The sequence below is a fragment of the Linepithema humile genome, chromosome 2 (genome assembly GCF_040581485.1).
Source record: "Linepithema humile isolate Giens D197 chromosome 2, Lhum_UNIL_v1.0, whole genome shotgun sequence".
In the NCBI taxonomy this organism is placed as follows: Eukaryota; Metazoa; Arthropoda; class Insecta; order Hymenoptera; family Formicidae; genus Linepithema; species Linepithema humile.
In genome coordinates this window covers 26,012,769-26,034,885 of record NC_090129.1, presented here as the reverse complement: position 1 = coordinate 26,034,885, position 22,117 = coordinate 26,012,769, and the positions used below count along the sequence as shown (strand labels likewise).

General features: G+C 35.3%; 6 protein-coding genes across 13 annotated transcripts in view; 3 read left to right on the top strand and 3 right to left on the bottom strand.

The window, feature by feature from the left end:
- Positions 1 to 1,289, top strand: part of smash (smallish) — a 50,029-nt gene extending 48,740 nt beyond the window's left edge. For all 6 annotated transcript variants that reach the window (XM_012359703.2, XM_067349600.1, XM_067349601.1 and 3 more), the window contains one exon: positions 128 to 1,289. In XM_012359703.2, the coding sequence (XP_012215126.1) occupies positions 128 to 150 (23 nt within the window). In that variant the 3' untranslated portion in view covers positions 151 to 1,289. The remainder of the gene's footprint in view (positions 1 to 127) is intronic.
- The window catches only part of mTerf5 (mitochondrial transcription termination factor 5), a 90,886-nt gene extending 88,450 nt beyond the window's left edge, over positions 1 to 2,436 (bottom strand). Inside the window, exons 1-2 of one of the 2 annotated variants that reach the window (XM_067349639.1) lie at positions 2,229 to 2,436; positions 1,706 to 1,788 (exon numbers count right to left, since the gene is read on the bottom strand). The gene's annotated coding sequence lies outside the window, so the exon portion shown is untranslated. Of the gene's footprint in view, positions 1 to 1,705; positions 1,807 to 2,228 lie in introns of those variants that run through there. The other variant, XM_067349640.1, reaches the window with a different exon arrangement.
- Positions 2,437 to 2,867: 431 nt separating this feature from the next.
- On the top strand, positions 2,868 to 6,003 carry mRpS9 (mitochondrial ribosomal protein S9). The gene is made up of 9 exons (XM_012359670.2): positions 2,868 to 2,963; positions 3,083 to 3,224; positions 3,344 to 3,447; positions 3,548 to 3,721; positions 3,799 to 3,878; positions 4,065 to 4,140; positions 4,440 to 4,482; positions 4,598 to 4,713; positions 5,920 to 6,003. The coding sequence occupies exons 1-9, from the start codon at positions 2,868 to 2,870 to the stop codon at positions 6,001 to 6,003; spliced, it is 915 nt and encodes a 304-aa protein (XP_012215093.2).
- Positions 4,724 to 17,053, top strand: wtrw (water witch). The gene is made up of 4 exons (XM_067349324.1): positions 4,724 to 6,012; positions 6,902 to 9,850; positions 13,859 to 16,586; positions 16,917 to 17,053. The coding sequence occupies exons 1-3, from the start codon at positions 6,004 to 6,006 to the stop codon at positions 16,565 to 16,567; spliced, it is 5,667 nt and encodes a 1,888-aa protein (XP_067205425.1). The 5' UTR covers positions 4,724 to 6,003; the 3' UTR covers positions 16,568 to 16,586; positions 16,917 to 17,053.
- ArgRS-m (arginyl-tRNA synthetase, mitochondrial) lies at positions 16,917 to 19,846 on the bottom strand. 2 transcript variants are annotated; one of them, XM_067349635.1, is made up of 5 exons: positions 19,513 to 19,846; positions 18,251 to 19,406; positions 18,034 to 18,161; positions 17,737 to 17,960; positions 16,917 to 17,663 (listed from the first exon to the last, which is right to left on the bottom strand). In XM_067349635.1, the coding sequence occupies exons 1-5, from the start codon at positions 19,546 to 19,548 to the stop codon at positions 17,513 to 17,515; spliced, it is 1,695 nt and encodes a 564-aa protein (XP_067205736.1). In that variant the 5' UTR covers positions 19,549 to 19,846; the 3' UTR covers positions 16,917 to 17,512. The 2 variants fall into 2 exon arrangements, with proteins under 2 accessions (XP_067205736.1, XP_067205737.1); XM_067349636.1 differs by lacking the exon at positions 19,513 to 19,846 and having other exon boundaries at positions 18,251 to 19,191; positions 19,266 to 19,406.
- Positions 19,847 to 19,933: 87 nt separating this feature from the next.
- Dnz1 (DNZDHHC/NEW1 zinc finger protein 11) lies at positions 19,934 to 22,073 on the bottom strand. Its single transcript, XM_012359688.2, has 4 exons — positions 21,617 to 22,073; positions 21,193 to 21,474; positions 20,926 to 21,084; positions 19,934 to 20,853 (listed from the first exon to the last, which is right to left on the bottom strand). Exons 1-4 carry the CDS (start codon positions 21,727 to 21,729, stop codon positions 20,574 to 20,576), a joined length of 834 nt encoding a protein of 277 aa, XP_012215111.1. The 5' UTR covers positions 21,730 to 22,073; the 3' UTR covers positions 19,934 to 20,573.
- Positions 22,074 to 22,117: the final 44 nt, after the last annotated feature.

The following is a 22,117-nucleotide window of genomic DNA, read 5'->3' as shown; positions in this document are numbered from 1 at the left end:
TGTATAAAATATTTTATATAAAAATAAGATTGTAAAGGCTAATATTAGCGCGATTGAAAGCATGTGCAAAAACATCTCGGAAAGATATCCTTATTTCTTATAATTTATATTGTTGTTAAATTTTCAGGTGTCAAGTTCAGTTGTGTGTAGAAGCCTGGCGGTTAACGGAATTATGCTGGTTAACTTGATAGTAACACTTTCTGGTTATATCTTACTACCTTCGTAATTGGCTGTTTACCTTTGCCTAAAAGTGTCACACGAGACACACGACATACAGAAATAAATGTGCATTAATGTACTTTTTAACAAATCGAAAATAGCAAAAGAAACGATATCATCCGTCAATATAATCTTCCGTGCTTTTATTTCAAAGTAAGAAGTTCACGTATGAACGCAACTGTTTCTATCAATTAATAAGCGAAGGATGTATATAAGATGTATTTATGTAATTAGTGTAGAGATAAGAAATTGCCGTCGTTGAAACGATTCAATGTGGATGTAGCTGGCGTCGATTTAAGGACGCTGTATATTTTTGTAATATAGTTCTCGTACTATTTATACCCACAGGTAAATCTAATTTCATCGATCGAATAATAAAATGTGCGCGATTGTTTTCTCAAGCAAAAGTCTTCGAATTTTTCACGTAGGAAGCAAATAACGCGAAATCGAATCTCCGCAGAGATGATCGAATTCTAGCAATTTCAACTTTGCAGTCGACAAACAGTGGCAGTTCTACCGCTATGTTAGAAGTTTTAAAGCTCTAGGATCAAGAGATACATATCATTTCGATTGACATTTCTTAAACGAAGCAAGTTTCAAGTTTTTTTTTATCAATTTTAAAATTTAATTATTTTGTTGAATTGTATTAAAATAAAATTTATGTTAGTTATTTTTCCTAGTGCATCTATTTTTGAAACGTTATTTTTTGTGTAAATGTCTTTTATATCAAAACTTTGCTAATAATAAATGCATATCTGTAAACCAAGTATTAAAAAAAAAAATTTAAATATCAGCTTCAGACTGCTGAAGAGAGATGATATGGATCCACCACTGCTTATGAATCAAAACGTGACTTGACGTATTGATACTTTTATACGTGATAGCACATCGACCCGATAGCATTGTTTAAACAAAAACAAGATCTTTAAATTGCTTCCAAATCGTATTCATACTCGCGTCAAAGACGCATTACGTTGTGAAATATTGTAACATATGCATCTCGTGTTATTAACATATGTAATTTTATATTATTAAAGAAAATAAATGAAATAAAATTATTCCATAAAATATTTCTCACCTGTTCTGGTAGTTCTTTCTATGTCATTATCGATACAATTGTTGAATATTTAAATTGTAATGTTAATGTATAATAACGTATAATATTAACATGATATTTAATGTATTACGAGTGTTCAGCTCTTTAGAAATACTCGCAATAATTCGCAATCAAGATCCACTTTGGAAATACAAGAAAATTACAAGAAATACAGAACAATTTGAACATGATATCTTGCACATAATTGACTGACATTAATATCTATTGAGAAGCGATAGATGATTGCAATTTTCGAAGCGTCAAAATAATCAGAGCAGTACTTCGTACTGATCAATATAGAAATAAAATTCGAGGTATCGTAATAAATGGCAAAAAACGGCAAATTATTAAAATGGTGCAGCTAATTATAGAATAATAGCATGTACATACTTGACAATGAAGACGCATCTGTGTAGTTTCCTTCAGTATGAAATATACAGGATTTCGACTAACCGCAAGCACAGATATTAAAACTGCAATAACAATAATAAAACGTGTCAGGCGTCAGCAACCTTCCACACTTTACGAGACACTCACAACAACTTTTCGCGCTCAAAATAAATTTTTAAATAGTAACAGTTATAAGAAATACAGAGCGCTTTGAATATGATTGGCCCCGGCGTGCACGTAACCGTGTGATATTAGGATATATTCACATAAACTTGCATAGCACATAAGCATATGCATCGGAAAATGGATTGGTCCATTTCCTTATACATCTTCTTATGGATACGCCTTTAGTACTATCGAGAAGCGATAGATAATTGCAATTCTCGAAGCGCAAGATCAAAGCGGCAAACTTCACACTATCAATACAGAAGTAAAATTCGAAAAATCGGTCAATAAATGATAAAAACAGAGAATTATTATAAAAATTAACCCAGCTAATTATAGAGCAATGATATGTGCATACCTGAGAATGAAGGCGTATCTGTTGCAGTTTTCTTCGGTGTGAAATATAAGGAATGAATTACGGTACACGGCAGCAGATAGACACATATTAAAACTGCAATAATAACAATAAAACCCGATGTTTCATGCGTCATTAACATTTATGCGTTATTCTACACTTTACGAGACACTCGTGGCCACTCACGACAACTACACTCGCGTAGAGCATAAACTTTTAAACAGTAAAAACTTTTAAACAGGTAAAAATACGGAGTGATTTGAATACGACTTGGCACAACGCGTTCACGTAAAAAAATGACTCTGCATTCATCGACGAGCGATAGATGTCTCTCGAAACGCTGAAGCAGTACGACAACTTTACCAAAATTAATGCAGAAAAATTTATATTTTAATTTTTAATATTTGAAATAAGTAAAATAGTAAATTTATTTGCAATAATTATATATAATTTTTTAATATTTAAAATGATAATGTAATTGAATGTATGGCTCGAATCTAACCTAACTTTAACTTCATCTAACCTGAAAAATCCACATGCAGTTTATTCTAGTATGTCGATAGATTAACCCAAATACTACTAAATTATCGATTAAAAATTAGTTAAAAAACAGTTTGTTGTAATTGTTGGCAAGCAGCAATTATGGCTGTATCTGTTTTCACACGTCATCCATATTTTCGACGTTTTATTAATCTAAGAAACAATGTTGCTGGTTCACTTTTAAATGCCCAACGTTCAGTAAGTTTGAAAAAATAATTAGCAGTTCTTTGTAATCAAGTTATTAGCTATTCAATATAATTTTTTATTTCAATTATGTTTGTATTAATTATATTGTATTAATTATTTTATGATTGTAGAATAATATACAACATATTACATCAAGATTATATACAACGTCTGATGATGAAATCAACAATATATTGGAAAGTGATTTCAATAAACCAAACAAAAAGATGAGCAAAGCTATGGTGGCTTATTTAAAACGTGCAAGAGAACATGGTAATAATTGATTTATTTTTTTTTTTTTTTTACTTGGAATACTCAGTAATATTTTGCATGACTGATAATATATAGTAACAATTTATAAAATATTTTATGAATTTATTTATTTTTATTAGATGAATTTATGAAGAATAAGATTGCAGAATATGAAATAGGAAAAAGACACTTGGCTAATATGATGGGTGAAGATCCAGAGTGTTTTACACAAGAAGATATAGATGTATGTAATTATGTAAATCATGAATATTTGAGTTGATATTTATTTGAATTAAATATCTGAATATAAAATGTTATATTTAAAATGTAATTATTATTTTCAGAGATCAATTGCATATTTGTTTCCATCAGGATTATTTGAGCCTAAAGCTCGACCATTAATGAAACATCCAGAAGAGATTTATCCAATTAGAAAAGCAGCAGAATTTGATGAATCTGGAAGACCTCATCACTCTATGTTTTATACTTCTAAACCAAATTATTATGAGACATTATATGTAAGTTATATAATATAATATATAATAATATAAAAGAAAGTAGTGTTTGACAGAAATATTTTTATATTTTTATATAGAATATTGTGGAGAAAATCAAATCTCTAAATGGCATTGAAGATTCATTAATAAGGAAAGGAACATTACCTGTGGACAAAATGTATGTTTGATGTTTATTGTTTAACTTACATTGAATGAATATACATACACCACATTTGACAATTTTATATTACTTTATTATATTAATATTAGAAATATTAATTTATATAATAATAAATATGCTAATATAATGCTAAATATAATAAGTATGATTATCTGTTAAAGATGTATTTTATTATGTTTTCAGTGATCTGGAAGGTTTCACATGGTTATCAAAACAGGAGATTGAACAAAAACTTCTTGAAAATCTCAAAGATAGAGAGGTGAATAAAAAATAATATTAATAACGATATTACTATTACTCTAATCTTTTAAAGAAACATGTTCATGTATTATATGACATAAATGTGTGTAATTTTTTTAGTACAATTATCTTATTACAACGTTAGAGCGACTAAGTGATCATCCTCTCTCAAAGCGTGTAACAGATTTCATTATAAAATACAGAAAAGCACTTGTTTCTCATTCTAATGAAGCATCAATACCACCTGTAAGTATTTTTGTGCATTTATAATAAGAAAAAAAGTATAGTTAATACCAAAATTTATTTTTATGTGTATAGTTGGAATTTGACAGCACAGGAAGACCATATATCATAGTCAAAAGTAAGTTAGAAGGAGTCTTAACATTTGCAAATAGCTAGAAAATCAATATACGTCAAATTTGTCAACCTCATTACTAATTATGACTGATCATTACTAACATCATGAATAATTTCAGACTGCATGAGGAAATCTGCAAGAGGCGAAGTGACAATTTGGGGTAATGGCTCTGGAAAAATCATTATTAATGGACAGAATATAACATACTTTGAAGCTATTTGGCATCGCGAACAGGTGAGTTAATTAAGTTTTCAATAATTCTTTTTATATTTTATTGGTTTTTTCGCACTTTTAAAGTATTTATTAAAAGAATCTATATTAGATTTATGATTCTAAACATTATTTTCAATGTTTCTAGATTTTTGCAATATAAATTTTATATATTTTTGTGTTTAAAAAAATCAATATTAAATTTGTTAAAATACTTTAAACTTTAATAGAAATCTGAAATTTTGTACAGTGCACTATATAATTTGACTAAAGATTATTATTTGTTACGCAATAAACAAGTTATTTCGCAACCTAACTTTTACGTCATTCAACGTGATACTTTGTAATTAAATTTATTAAGTGTGAAGTAAAACTATAGTAAAGCTATAGTAAATAGACTTCTGATAGCTTTATCGGCTATCAAACAAACTGTTTTATTTGTATCAGAATATGCAATTCATTACAACATCGTACACACTATTAGCTTACTTTTGGCATTTAGGTCAGAGAAATCATTTAATCGAATCTCATGTCAGTTGAATTTATTGACTTGAAAGTCTAAATCGCTTTAGAAAGATCATCTTATAAAGGAACGCATTGTTCCGAAATAATTATACAATTCAAATTAATATATGTATAATTATATTTGCGGCTGAGTCGAATCTTCTGATTTAAAAGTTAAATATAATGACAATAAATAAACTGTGGTTCACCTAAAATATATTTGATATTTTCAGAGTTAACTTGAAAAATTTAATTAGCAAAATAATCTTTTAGCTTTTAAAAGCATTACATTTATATAAAAAAATTTCAACTAAATTTTTTTTTCTAATGCTGCAAGTGAAGATACAAAAATCTTAATTATAGATCCGTTACAATACGTTTACATCGAAGAAACTCAAGTACAAAAGCTTACAAGTGCTGAGATTAAAAATGTTAATATTTATTTTAACACAGTGACACATGTTTAATCACAGATTTAAGGGATTGATAATGCATTGAGGAGAAATACATATATTGAGAAAAGAATTTATTTTTTGATGATTCTGTGATGCATATTGTTAAGAATGTGAAATGTGAAAAATACATGCGTCCTTCAAGAAAGGTGGCTTTTTTGTGCGACTCTGCACATCTTTGATAACCGGTTGCTCACATCAGATACATGTGGCCCCTAAGCCTCTCTCACCGGTATAACCGGTACGATGGAGCTATACGCTTTCTCGCTCTCAGTGTGAATTGATCTGGCAAGAGAACGAGGTAATGCGATCGAGATGGTCATCAACGCCCGCTGCCGAGCTTCGTCTCGTGCCGTGAATGCATAAGGTACTTTTTCATCTTCAAACCATCTCCGTCGTGATGTCGGTCGCGTATTGTCTGGCACTTTTTTGTAATAACTGAATCATTACATTAAGTCCGAAATATATCGCATAAGCATCTTTGAAGGGTACTTTATCAACTGACAGCAATTTGTTTTTAAATCGAACACAACATGATGGTCGTTACATGATGTTTGTTTCTGTATAATTGAAACTTCCATTTAGCTTTGTATTTAATTTCTATTCACTTTCATATGTAACTTTGATTTATTTTTATATTTGACTTTTATTTAATATTCATATTTTCAATATTTTTTATAATTTATTTTAATATTTTTATTTTTTACTTTTGGTTATTTGTTTTTAATAGAATAAAATTGAAAAGACTGATATAATAGTTAAATACCTTGGAATTGTTCAATGTTTAGTCATTTAAATATAATTTTTTAAAAATATTTATGACATTTTTAAATGATTATTACATGAATTAATAAGATATTGCTGTATGAAAGATTTATTGAAAGATTTCTTATCGGGTATATAAACTTCCTGTATTTCTATCTTTCTATCTTTGTAGTAAGTCGGTCGCTAAAATTATTGTCGCATAAATATATTATTTGATATCAAGTTTGTGAAAGAGTATAACATATGAGAGATATAAATACTGTTTGTTCATTGAGATAACAGATTATCTTTACTATATGACCGATTTTCCAATTAATTTTTGTGCGATGTGCTTTGATGCTTGCGATAGATTTCAATGTGATATTGTAATGCCTGCACAATATACTACTAAATTTGAATCAACTTAGAGTTTTTTATATATCGAGGAAAAGTGGATGATATATATTGAAATATTGTTGTTTATGATTGTAAATTTAATATCTTATTTATAGGCAATTGAATTTAATACGGCAGAGCAGGCGGAGATGGTAGATAGTTTCAGTGCCAACTTTGCATCTTCCTCACCGATAAAAGAAATGGAGGAATCCGGAGAACGAGTATCAAAGACTTTTCCGATGCTATTGGCACGCACGAGTGCAGCTTCCCTGTTTTTAACTCGGCTAAAAAGCAAACGCGCTAAACAAAATGTTACTCAGTTCGAGGATGATTGTGGCCAGAACGAATCGCCACCATCTCCGAACAGTCCGACAACTTCTATGAAGAGAGATATACCTATGATAGAAAATTACTCTGTCATCAGCGAATGTGCCAGTTCCGAGGAGGTCAATCGTACCTCCTTGCGTATCAACGAAGACTTAATCAGCAACATACTGACGGAACATCGAAGACGTGTAGGCTGCAAATCACAGATCTGGGAGAATCTGGAACGGAACAAAGCAGATGAGGCAAAAACGGAAGTATTTTTGGGAAACTTCAAGTCCAACGAGATCAATATTCTGCTGTTGCAAGCAAGTTTCATGGGTCAGACGGATCTCATTCGTCGTTTGTGCAAACGCGGAGCCAATGTCGACTACACCGAGCCCGATCATGGTCTCACGCCGTTACACCTGTGCGCATTTCGCAATTGTCTGGACGGCGTCAAGTATTTGACAGAGCAGGGAGCGAGCATCGATACCAAGTCGAAGCACACGCCGTTTCATTACGCCGCTTTCGGTGACGCGGTCGACGTCACCCGGTATTTTCTGCAGCGAGGTATCAGTCAGGAATCTCCACACGATTCTGAAGAAACGGTACTGCACGTGGCCGCGCGAACGAAGGCTCTCCGCGTGCTTTCTCTATTGGTGCCGAACAGCAAGGAACTGGATCGCTTAGATCAGGACGGATACGCCGCTATTCATCACGCGATCGACGGAGGCGACCCGATTTGCTTGAGCATACTTCTGAAAGCCGGTTGTCAAGTGGATTTACGTACCGCGAAGAACGACACTGCTCTGCATCTGGCCGCGGAGGCCGGTTTAGCAGACAACTTGATGCTTCTAGTTAAGGCTAACGCTGATCTACAATTGAAGAATCATCGAGGACACACAGCGCTGCATTTAGCCGCCCGTTCACATTCTCTGGAATGCGTGGAAATTCTGCTGAAGGGACACGCAGATCCCAACGCGGAGGATGACGAGGGTCGGACACCGCTACATCTGGCCTTAGGCAAGTCCTTGGTAACCGACGACATCACTGAGCTCCTGCTGAAATGGCGGACAAACGTGAACAAAGCCGATAAGTACGGATACACGCCGCTTCACATCGCCGCTTCAAACGAATTGTCACAAAGCGTCAACTTGCTGATAAAGTACGAGGCGGATCTCAGTGCTAGGACCATCGGCGGCAACAGCGCTCTGTCCATCGTCTTGCGCAAGACCCCGACTTCCTTGGACGTGTTCGAGCGCAGATTGGACGCGTCTTTGACTCTGAACCGACAGGGATTGATCGGGGGCGAGCTCGAGTTGCAGCTGGACTTCCGACCGTTGCTGCAACACCGGCGAAACCGACGGAGTCGCTCGCCCGAAATCGGCTATCTGAACAGCTTCGTGAAGGAGGGCTACAAGGAGATCCTGGAACATCCTCTGTGCCAGTCCTTTCTCCACCTCGAGTGGCACAAGATCCGGAAATACTACGCTGCGCGGCTGCTCTTCTATTTGGTATACGTGCTGATTCTCACGAGCTGGGTGATAATCGCTCTTGCTCACAAATGCTACAACGAGTCGCAAGGAAACACATACAAGCAGTCATTGTGCCTGAACGCGAGCGACATTTACAAGTTTTTGTACAAGTATCCCGATAGGGGTCTCACGGTGCTCAAAATTCATTGGTACGTGCTGGTGACGTTCACCATTCTGGAAGCCTTTCGCAAATTTACCGTCATACCCAGCTATCGATCCGTCCGGCAGTTCTTCACGCAGATGGAAAATCTGGTCGAATGGTGCGTGATACTGGGCGTATTCGCCACCTCGTTTGTGTATACGGGGAGAACGGACGACTGGCAGAATTACTTGGGCGCCTTTGCCGTACTCTGCGGTTGGAGCAATCTGATGCTGATGATAGGGCAGCTACCGATGTTCGGCGCTTACGTCGCCATGTTTACCAGCGTGCAAGCACAAGTGTTTAAGCTGCTTCTGGCCTATGCCTGTCTTCTGGTAGGCTTCACAGCAAGCTTCTGCGTGATCTTCCCGCATTCCAAGGCATTCAGCAGCCCACATACAGGCCTCATCAAGGTTCTCGCGATGATGACGGGCGAATTGGGCTTCGACGTCTTCTTCGATGATGATAAAGACGATTATAAAAATATAAAAGGAATTTCTTTGATCCTGCTGAAAGTCTCGGCTCAGCTTTCTTTCGTCTTGTTCCTCTTATTCGTGACAATCGTGCTGATGAATCTACTGATCGGGATAGCCGTACACGATATCAAGGGTCTGCAAAAGACCGCGGGTCTTGCGAAACTCGTTCGTCAGACGAAACTGATTCACGACGTGGAGATAGCAATTTTTTTAGGATTTATGCCATCGAAACGCTTCCACAAGTGGCTACGATGGACCGCATTACTCCTGCCATCACCTTTGCGAGTCGTTCTGACAGTGCGTCCGTTAAACCCCAGAGAGAAGAGATTACCGCGTGATGTTCTCTCGGCTGCCTATAAAATCGCTAAGGAGGGAGACGGCCAGAACAGTTTTGCCGTTACTCGCAAAAAAACTTACGGATCATCGGCTTATTACGCGAAAGCATGTCTCAAAGCTGACGTGGCTGCTTACCGTCGTCGTAACTTTGACGAAGACACATTGGCGCACGATTGCAACAAATTCAAGGACGACATTGCGGAACTCAGAGAAATTTGCGAGAAGAATCAAACTCTCCTTCGTGAGCTTATAAAGGCACACGGTGTAAATAAATGAAATTCAACGGCAAGAAAAATTAATGTTAAGAAAACATTGATAGAATGTTGAAAATATTCAAAATCAATGGCCGAACTGTTCAAAGTTTAAGATTTGATTATCCAGCAATAATAAAAATGCTCTGAAAACTTGAGTTTATGGAATTCGACATTGATACGAGTCATGAATAATTACATAAAACAGTCTACATAAAACATCGGCAATTTATTACTTCTTGTGTAATTTCGTACATTTTGTATCTTCCAGCAAGCAAGTTTTATGCTAAGATAAAACTCTTGAATAAGATAAGATGTCCTGTGATACAAACGTGGTTGTGTCTGATATGTTAATTCCGTTCATCTTTATGCATAGAATTTTTTTTACTAAAAAACGCTAAGGGCATTACACATATTTGCACATTAAATGCTGCATTCAAACAGAAATTTTGCCTTTATATACAGTAATTGTAAAAAATGTTACTTTATGAGAACATTTAGTTTACTTTTATTTCTGATCCTTTAAGATATTTATACAAATATATTTTAAAAGTTAAAAGTATAAAAGTATAGACGTTTATGTATAGTATGTATTTGCTGTATTCTAATGAATTTCGTGACGCGAATACTAACGTACGAATATTGATGAGACCTTAGAAGAAAACAGAATGGCCTATTTACATTTATTCTAAACATTCTTTCACAGTTGGACAAGAAAGTTTTTGTAAGTTGAGTGTGTGCTTTGTTGGAAAAATTTCTTTATTTCTAAATTCAACATATGTGTATTATTAATCAAACCAACATATCGTCTTAAGACTGGTGTAGTTTTTAATTTATGGTTTTGCACGTCGGCATATTTCTTAGCATATTTTAATCTTAATCTTTTTTTTTATTCTTATGTAATTTTTCTCAACAGAATTTTATGAATAAATTTTTGTCTCTTTTTAAATTACTGTTATTTAAATTTAAATAAATAGTCATACGAATTATTTTCGAAAATTTCCCATGAAGATAAATTGCTAAGCGCGTATGTAAAATTTACTTACAATTAGTAAGAAAGTTTTAGCCAAGTTTTACTTTGACGTTTTTTTTTAGCGAAATCAAAGAATACATATGTGGGCAACATTAACGGTACATATGGACTGACTGTCAAAACCGGTTCCATTCCGCATAAATTCTCCTATGTTAAAAGTTCGACTTTCAAAATAGCAATCCGTTGTTAAGTCCCATAACGAGTTAAAACTAGGATATTGGATTATACATCCATCTCTCGAAGGAGAATATAGTGGGCTGAAATTTTAGAAGCAACGATCTATATAAACTTTGTACTTTGAACGAACGCTATTCGAAACACATAAGATATTTGCCAAGATTCATTATGAATTCATTATGATATTCGCCAGATTCATTAGTAAAATAATTTGGTAGTTTTAGTTCTCCAAATCATCTAAAAACAGATTTAAAAAATTGTACAAAAAATACACTACACAGTCTATCGCGTAATGGAACCGAAGAATTCTCACAGCCCCAATAAAATTACGCCCAAGGCAAAATTGTGTCTTAAATTCGAATGCTAAAATTATTCGGGTTAAAATAAGTATTAAAGCAAAATGTACATACTTCATATACATACTTCCGCGTTCTGTCTACACATCTCATATATTAATATTTAGCAATTAGCAGTTTCTTAAAGAAATATTCTGAGAAATTTTCTAAATGTATTTAAGTTACATTTCGTATATAAACATTTTATAGAAAGTTAGCAAATTCGAGAATATTCTGAGCAGATATTTTGTAAATGTGGATACTAACGAGGAATACAAAATTAAAAATTACGTAAACCGGTCGTGATATTATTGCAATCACGTGATCCACGGTGAAAGGACTAGATACGCTATTCGAATTCGGAAAGTTAAGTAAAATTCGACTATGAAAGATAAAAAGAAGAAAATCATGTAACTTTATACAATGAATCAAATAGGAGACAGTGAACAAAATGAAATTCGGAATTGAGATTTGAATAAATGTCGATTGATTGATAAATACTAGAATGTTAACTAAAAATTGAATCCGAATATAAATTATAGAGGTAAATCTAAAATTTAATTTTCTTACTAATAAATACATAAATTTTACATATGTGTTTAGCAATACGAGCATCTTGACAAGTTTGCAGAAATAGCTCGTATAACTGCTTAAATTTAAATAATGTCATTTAAAAAGAAAAAAGCTGCTTATAGAGAATTCTATTTAGAAAAATTAAACAATTTTTTCTCTAAAATTTAACATGTTTAAAAATATAATTGTATGCATCATTTTATAAACATAAGCTGTTTGTCATTTAATTAATTATCTCTCTCATTATTTTTCCATGGATAAATTCTTTACTAGAAATTAAAATATTTTAGTAAAATATAATAAAATCTTTTGTTATAGCTCTTAGCAAAAAATTCTTATTCTTTTTGCCTTATTCGCTAATTTTCAACAAGAAAAATATTCATTATATTTGATTAAAATCGCAAATATCTAATGATATCTTTTTCACGATAACATGTAAATAATAATGTTGACAGATATAAGGTCTTAGGATAAGAATCGAACGATTTTCCAATAGTATTTTTCAGCATCATCTAGATTAATCCGGAATATAGCAGAAGGGCAAATCGCGTATATCGCGATTCGCAAATAGTAAATCTCGAAATCGACCTACATCTTATATTTATGTATTTTGTCCATCACGCGTCTTTGCCCCTCTGCTTGCAAATTCCGCTTTCCGCGCAATCGCCCGACCGGTGGAGACGCATGCAGAATAGATAGATCATGCAGTACGCATAGCGCGATCGTACGAATCAGTTGAGCCCGTTGTAATGCTCACGAAATTGAGCGAACAATGATAGTCATCTCGAATCGACACAGACTTCACAATTAGAAAATGTGACTGAAACTCTTCTCAGTTCTGCATTTTAAAATGGAAAACTCGGTTTTTCTCGACCCAATTTCTGGATTCTTATAAATACGCGTTTCAAAAAGCGACAGCATTGAATAGACAGTTGAAGTGACGATCATATAAAGCTAGTAGTGACAAAAAGAGTGCGATATTAGTGAAAAATATAAAACAATCACGCTATTCGTATCATTTAAACACAATAGATAGATTAGAATATTAACACATATTTACCAAATTTTGATTAAAAATTAGTGTATCAATATATTTAATAATATACGAGAAACACAATAAACTAACAGTACAAACTAAAAAGAAAAAAGAAACAAAATTAATTGAGAAAACGTAGTAATATATTCTTCTTCATAATGAAAGAAAATATTCAAATTTTTTGGCACTGATAGAAGAAGCCTGAGAGAAAGCAGCATTATCTGTCTTTAGCCTTATTACCCATATCTCGCGTATGCCAAGTATACTTCGTTAGAGAACGTGTCATTAAGCTGTGCGGATGAAAGCAAGTCATGATCAGATCAGTGTAACAAGGTGCAGCTTTGATTAAGTCAATCGGTCGTGCTCGAAGCTGTAATATAATGATAAGAATCCTCTTTAAAAATGATTTAAGCGACTCGCGAACGTGACGTGATAGCCGAAGGAAAGAGCGGGAGAGGAGAAGTGGAAAGACGTACGAACACGCGGCTTGAGATGCTCTTCACACGAATCATCGTGTAGTAATAAAAAGATACATAATTACTCAACTTCAAATCGGCACTTATGTTGGAAACTAAACAGTATAACATCTGACAACTGAAATAACTCTGACGAGGAACAGAATGACAGAATTATTATCGTCACACATAGTTCAAGTGAGATGAGAACTATTAATTGTGAAATATCAATTCTTGTGTGCAAGGTGTACAGAAAGAGCTGAAATAACGGAAAGAAAGATGATTGCACGGATAACAATGATTAGATGATTCAATCGAGCAAATCATTCAAGTGAGCTAAGACTGAAGGAATGTTTATCATTGAACTTGAAGCGAAATTATCTAACAGATAAAATTATTTTTTATCATAGATAAATTTTGACTCAAAAGAACCATGTGTGAAAACGAACGAGAAGGGAAGTTGTCGGAGGAAAAGAAGGCTAAAATCGAAAAACTCGAAACAGGTATTTTGAAGGTACCAGTCATCCTCGACGAGAGCAGACACCATATTTACACCAGGAGCTTCATCAACAGTCGTCACAAGGATGATTCGCTGACCGCGAGACTAGCTTCCACTTATAGATCCTTGAGATGCACTTACGCGACAGAAGATTATCCGCAAAAAATTACAATCGGTGATGCAACCATGTTGGAGTCCAACAATGATCAAATCGAGATCGACGCCGGCGAGCCGCCGCCAGCCGACGAGTCCTTCTTCTTCGACAATCTCAAATACTGCAAGAATCACCACATGAATGGCGCCAAGTTGAGATATGCAATATGGTCCATCGTCGATCCGGCGGAGACGAAACTGCTTCTGCAAATGGAGAAAAGCAGTGTATTACCGAACGCGTGCAAAGATGATCGATTACGAAATGTCGCTTACATCTGGGCATCTTACCGCGGTCTGCTGCATCTTCTGCCGGAGCTGGAGAACGCCGGCGCGCGTTATGATTACGTTGAACCTCGCACCGGCGTGAATGCCATCCTTGCGGCCTCGTTGGGCGATAAGGTCGCGTGTGTGGAGTATTTGATCAGCAAGGGCGCCGACGTGAACTACGAAAGCTCGATCACGCGTTACAGACCGCTTCATTTCGCGGCGCTCGGCAACAGTTGGCATGCCGCGAACACGTTACTGGACAACGGCGCCAAGCTGAATTATGTCTGTCAGGAAGTGGTCGAGCCCGTTCTGCACAGCGCTGTCCGCGCAAAGGCGGTGAAGACGGTAAAACTGATACTCGATCGCGGTGCCAGCGTCGTCGAGAAAAATCATCTTGGTCAAACGCCGTTGCACGTAGCTTGTTTCGTTCAATCGCTACCATGTGTCGAACTGCTGTCGGCAGGTGCGTCCAACGTTAACGACGTGGACAGGGAACTTAGAACACCTCTGCATTTCGCCGTGATGAGCACCGATTCGTCCGCCGAGCTGGTGCAATTACTGTTGAAACGCGGCGCCCTCGTGAACGCGGCTGATCGGACCGGCTTCACGCCACTTCACATCGCCGCGCTGAACGAGCAGTCCCGATGCGTGGACGCGCTCATCTGGGCGGGCGCCGACATCAGTGCAACCACGTGCACCGGCCTGTCCGCCCTAAACATCATCCTGAAGAAGATCCCCGAGTCGTTGCACATTTTCCGGCAACGATTGGACGCGTCCATCCGGCTAACTCGACCGGTGTCGCACAATCGCGAATTCGAGATGCGACTGCACTTCGACATCCTCTTTCCCAGCAACAACAAGTGCGAGACCAGCTTCATAAACACGTTCGTGCAGGAGCACCGCAAGGATTTGCTGTCGCATCCGCTAGTCATGGCATTTCTGCATCTGAAATGGGAGAAGATTCGTAAGCTCTATTTACTGAGGATATTTTTATACGCCCTGACAGTGATATGCATGACTACTTACGTTCTGACAGCGCTTGCGTACAAGTGTTATAACAACAACGAGACCAACAGCTCGAAGATATGCAGCAGCAAACGGGCAGCCGACTTCCTTTTTCGGAAACCGGTCATCGAAATCGAGTGGTACCTCTCGCTGGCGCTTACATGCATCACCATACCGCGGAAGATATTCGGCTTCATGGTCTACAGATCGATGATACAGTACTTCTCCAACATCGACAACGTGCTGGACGCCGTGATGATAATGAGCGTGTTCGTCACATCCTTCATTTACACCGGACGCACCTACGACTGGCAGAACTATATCGGCGCGTTTGCCATACTTTGCGCCTGGACCAATCTGATGCTGATGGTAGGCCAGCTGCCGGCCTTCGGCACCTACGTCGCCATGTTCACGCAGATCCAATTCGAGTTCGCCAAGCTTCTGCTAGCGTACTCGGGACTGTTGATCGGCTTCACCATCAGCTTCTGTGTGATATTTGCAGGCGAGCCCGCGTTCGGTAATCCTTTCACCGGCTTGATCAAGGTGCTGGCTATGATGGCCGGTGAATTGGATTTTGAAGGACTCATCAATCAGACGGATGACGGATCGACGGACAAATCCTTCGTTATTTATCACCCTCTGTCGGTGTGCTCGCAGATCCTCTTCACGCTGTTCATAGTGTTCGTCACCGTGATCTTGATGAACTTACTGGTCGGCATCGCTGTGCACGATATACAAGGTCTGAGGAAACATGCAGGACTCACAAAGTTAGTGCGGCAGACAAAGATGATCCTATTCACGGAAATGGTACTGCACAACACCTCGATTCCGTATGCGTTTCGAAAGTGGTTGTCGGATCATAAGATCGACGTTGAAAACAGAAAACGCGTGCTTGTGGTAAAGCCGCTGAATCCACTCGAGAAGCGATTGCCCAAGGATATAATGAAAGCCGCCTATGAGATAGCGCAGAAGAACGTTCCCTATGCGAACGATGATGTTCATTTGAGCGATTATGCCACGTGGTTGAAACAACGACGGAGCGAAGAGTACTCCGACGCCGCCCAAATAGCAATTGAGAAATTGATCGCTATGATGAAAGTAAACGAAGACGCCATAAAACTGTTAAGAATGCAGATGCTGGAAATGAACAAAATGTTGGAAAATGTTGTAACAACATTAGAAAAGGAAGAACATAACTCTTTGTAAATGGAATGATCTGATATTGGTACGATCTGATGCTCTAATCCATAATTTCTATATGATTTCACTAATTTCATAATTCATTTTTTTATCAATTAGAGATATGTATATTTCTATACTTATAGGTGGCTGTTATTAAACTGTTTTTATCGATTCTTACTTTTTTTCAGTTGTACATGTATTTCTTTCTACGAGTAAAATAAATCCGCAATTTTGTTTTATCGAAAACACATCACAACAATCCAATATTTAAATCTCAGCTTCCAATTTAATTGATCTCATTTTCAGCAGTAGCACATCATTTCGGATAAATTTTTAACGTTGTCTCATGTTCCTCATATTTTATCTGTTGTAGATTATATTTCCATTAATTTTTACGGATATGGCCGATAAGGTGGATATCGAAGCCACAGTCAACGGTGGAGGTCCTACTGGTCAGTCGGGCGCTGTGCGTTGGGGTGTTGCATGGGGCTTACGTAGTTTCGTTGACAAACCAACGATTGAAAGAATGCGACTCGGTAAGGCACAATTATAGATTGATTAAGAATTCAACATTCTCCGTATAGATTCATACATAATTATTTAATCGCAATGGAATTAAATGTATAATAGATAATAAAAAATACTATTATTTGTAAACAGCTGGACTTTTAACGAGAGATTGGAGAAGACGCGAGAGGAAGAAGTGGGGTCAAGAAGGTGCTAGAAGAAAGTTCACTTGGAAGAAACGTTAATTTGCTTATTTCAAACATCATGTAATTACACATTACATACAATAAAATCGCATGAAACAGCGTTATCGAATAGTATTACGTTGCACAATTTAATTTGTCTCAAGAAAGTAAAGAAAACTTTCTGATATTTAATCAAAATAAAAAAAGGACTAGTCAAAATCTAAATACGGATGTGGATGCGTAGCTTTTTATCTTCAATATCAAATAAAAAAAAACCTTACATTTCTTCCAGAGGTATTAAACCAAGTAATTTCATACCTTGTGCGAGAATGTTTCTAGCAGTATGAAACAGTAGCAGTCTTTGACTAGCAACATCAGACGATTCATTTTTTACTCTCAATGTTTTAAAAGCCTTATCAATCGCATGGCTGTGTAAAAAGGAAAAAAACTTGTACACTTCAGTCAGACAATTATTAAAAACATTCTAGAATTCGTACGCACCTTAAGTTGAAAAGATATGCTGTTAGCACGCATGGTTCCATTTCTTCATACGACTTCAGTATTACTTCTTCAAATCTGGCAATTAGCAAAATTAAATCATCGACGATTTCTTCTCGTAAGACATTTGGCTCACATTCCGAAATTAAAGCAGTGCCGCAATTACGCTCCAGATTAACAAGTCGACAGTGTGTGTATTGCAATTTTATACCAGTGTCCCCTTTCAACTGAGCTTATCGAAAAAATTAGGAAATTAATACATCGCATAAATTGTTTCCTAATAATCTGTGACTAACTTACATCAAATGCCGCGTTCCAATCGAACGTATAATCTCGCTGTCGTTTTCTCTTCAAATCATTAATTATCATTGCAGAAATGCCTAATATATCTGAGCTGTTATCTATTGAATTTATATTAACTTTGGTAGCTAAAAAAAGTTCATTATTACAATTAGTTCTATATAAAATTGATACTAGATATTACGTTGTAATTAAAATAATTTCCTTATGAACATACTAGATGATTCTATTTGTTTCTGCTTCGAGATATCTCTGGCAGTGTCCAAAATATCCTCTAGAAACGTCACGCTTCCCTTTCTCGTACGCATACCGTGTAATCGACCAAATTTCACGTGTTTCAATCTTTCAACCCATGGCATTTTCATTCGTTTCAATATTTCCAACAAATTTGTAAAATGTTCCGCCTGTGCATTATCCACAACATAATACATAGAATCAAAATTATTTTTTTCAAATCTATCGATAGCTGCAGCAATATCTCTAGCTATATACAATGTAGAGCCATCACTTTTTATTACAGGAACACTCTTTTTGTCATCAAGATTCACGACTTTTCTGTTTTTTTCATCCTTTATTAATAATTGCATTCTTTCCATTAATGTAACAATTTCTTCCATGTTTTTGGCATTGTACATAGATTCCCAATGATATTCATCAAATGTAATACCAATTCTGCTGTAAGTTCTCTTCAATTCTTCAACAGTATACTGTCTGAACACTTTCCATTGTTCACATGTGACTCCCTTGCCAGTTTCCAAATCATTAAATATCTCTTTTGCACGATCCAGTATAGCGGAATTGGTTTCAGCCAATTTATTGGCAGTAACATATGCTGTATATAAAGTTTTTATGGGACTTTTTTTCATTTCGTCTTCAGTGATATTCGCTATGTCAACTCCTAATTGAACTAAACCGTATTGCGTGCCCCAGTCACCTAAATAATTTATCCTCTTGACATTATTTTCTATAAAACTGTTGATATTAGCAACATAATTTCCTATTATCGTGGATCTAAAATGTCCTACATGAAAAGGTTTTGCAATATTAGGTGAGCTGAACTCCACTATTACATTTTGTTTATTATTTACAAAAGTTGGAGCTGATATTGTGGAACAGTTATGTTCCAAAACTTCTTTAATACATTTTTCTCTGGAAAGACTGAAAGAGATTGCGTTGTCTTTTAGATTGACATCAAAAATATTATTTGAATCATTATTTATAATATTCTGTACTTCATTCTGTATATTATACTGTCTGGTTTTCAACGGGAGTAGAAAGCAGTAGACTCCGTTTGTCTTATGTGCTTTTATGTGCAAATAAGATGCAATACTTTGTATGTTTATACCATTGACATCTTGTAAAGAGTCTTTAATCTAGAACAAACAAAAAACTAATTAAATGTAATAAAAAAAAATAGATTCCAAACAGTATTAGCTTTGATTATGAGAAACATTTTATAATTCATGAAGAAAAAAATACCTTTCTCAAAATTGAAGTCCTCACACTGTTACTCATAATGTTGAATAATTAAATATTTTAAACCATAAATTGATCTATACTTCTTTTATAGAATAATATAGAATAATCTTTAGTTTATGAGATCAGTGTGATCCAGCCGGTAGTAGAGTAATTTTATATTAACATAATAATCAATAATAATAGCTAATAATATCAAAAATAAATGTACAGAAGAATGAGATTCTCACTCATTTCAATAATATTTAGTATTGTTACGTATTTTAATGAATAAAATATGAAAAATATTATGCTAGGTTAGGGAGAGATACACATAGATCTTCTGTCTTACACTCGTCTTCTCACTCCAACGACCACACGTGGTTGCGTAAAGGTAAAGTAGAGGGAGAATGGAGGAGCAAGAAGAAAAGAAAATTTTAATAAATTTCTAATTATTTTGATGTTATTAACAAGTTTATTTTCTAAAATACTACAATACAACCCTTTGCAGCAAATAAAAATTATTAGGCGAAGACAGCACTCCTAGCAGTAATTATTTTAAAATAAAAAAATCTGTTTTTTTATCACTTGGAATATCACTTATCCTTAGATATCTCAATTTTAAAAGATAAAAAAATTAGTTTATTGATATAATTATATAGATTACAGTATCGTGTGTACATATTGTTACTACATATGTCTGAACATAACTAATTAAAGCTACTGTTGATTCACAGATTGAATACATATAATCATATGTAACATATTTATAATTTTTCGTAACACAATAATAATGATTTATATATTATTGTATATTATATTTTATTATTATCATGCATATAATACATACATGATAATAATAATAATAATGGCAGTCTTTTTTATAGACAGGATATAAATACTTTATTTTCGCGCTGTAGAAATGTTATAACTACATCTGAAATTTATATCGTGTCAGTAATTCGTACAAAGGCATATTAAGATACTAATTCAAGGAATGTATTATTAATAAATTGTTGTAAAAAAATAATACAAAAATAAGGAAATACCGTGCAGACATAATACACTCCCTTCATGTATTAATCTTAAACTTCGTGATCAATTAAGTATGCGTCCTTTCTAAAGGTATAACGCGGCGGATTGTGACAAGGCAATAACCAAAGTATCGGATGACTTTTCCCACACACTTGAGATAGAAGCGTAAACGTTCGTGGTGTATTCTTATTGTGATAGCGCTGTTGTATACCTTGCACACGTTCCACAGCAGTTTCGTCGCCTAGAATCGCTTGAAACTGATCCACTAGAATTGCTATGACAAACATACCAAACAAGGCCGATTCCAAAACTAATATCACACAATGTAAGCTGCAACATAATTAGTAATGTAAGTATTAAAAGTTTTTATAAACACATCTTTAAAAAAATATAAGCACATACATGCGATTTTGCTTCATTGTGATATCATTATTGCACTGAGGACAATCGTAGATCCATGATACAATGACTAATACAATAGCATATATAGCTAATGCACCAACGTATACCAAAAACTGTATGAAGTACTTTTGATTCCTCTCGCCAACACAATTATTAATCCTTAAAAATTAATTAATTATGAGTATTTAATAATTTAGCAATCACCTGAGATGACTGAGACTGATATTTATAAAAGGATTATCAATTTTATATATTTTTATATATTACCATGGACAATGATGATCCATTCTCCTGATACAACGTTTACAAATTCTGCAATGATGTGCTCTAGGTGGCCTATATGTTTCACATCTAGTGCACACTGTCCAATCATCTTTCTCATCACTCTCATGATCATCATTTCCTCCGGAAGCATGGATGTCAGAAAAGTCCATTCTACTTTGCGGTAAGGGTACTATACCAGGATCACTACAAACGGCTTTCAAATGTGCCATCATCAGAAGAAGCACAACAGTGTTGAATGCTATTATATGGAAAGGGCCCCACAAACTAAAAATAAAATAATGTATGATTTATTGATAAGACAATTTTTTTCAGAGAACTGTGACTGAATACTACAAATTTATAATTGCAACGATAATCTACATATATTTATACACTAATTCTTGCTGTCACTCTGTGCTATACAAACCTGTCCTGCATAGTGTGTAACACGATCCATCGTACTACAACGTAGTCAGCGTAAAACACTGCTATATAGGTGACGATAATGCACACGATGCCACAGGGATCTCTGACGAACATTTTTCGTTTTTGCTGACGGCAAATATCCTACGTGGCGATTAATAATATCGCAGTTCTTCATCACTGTACACACAAGTCTCATGTCATCTGATTTTGAAATGGCTGCATTATTAATCGCTCCACATTAATTCAGATAGCACGCATCTATCAATGTTGATTAATGCATTTAACGCATAATCTGTCGCAAAATCGTCGCAACAATTTGATCGGACGATTATGGCAGAAAATACTGTACAGATTAATTCTGCTACTCAAGTTGGAGAAATGGACAGATTAGGAAGTAAAAGCTAATGTGTCAATAACACTGCTAACAGCAGCAGGTATGAGAGACACTTGGGTGACAGTTTAACCAACTCACCAATTTGCAGGCAACCTATGCGAAATTCAA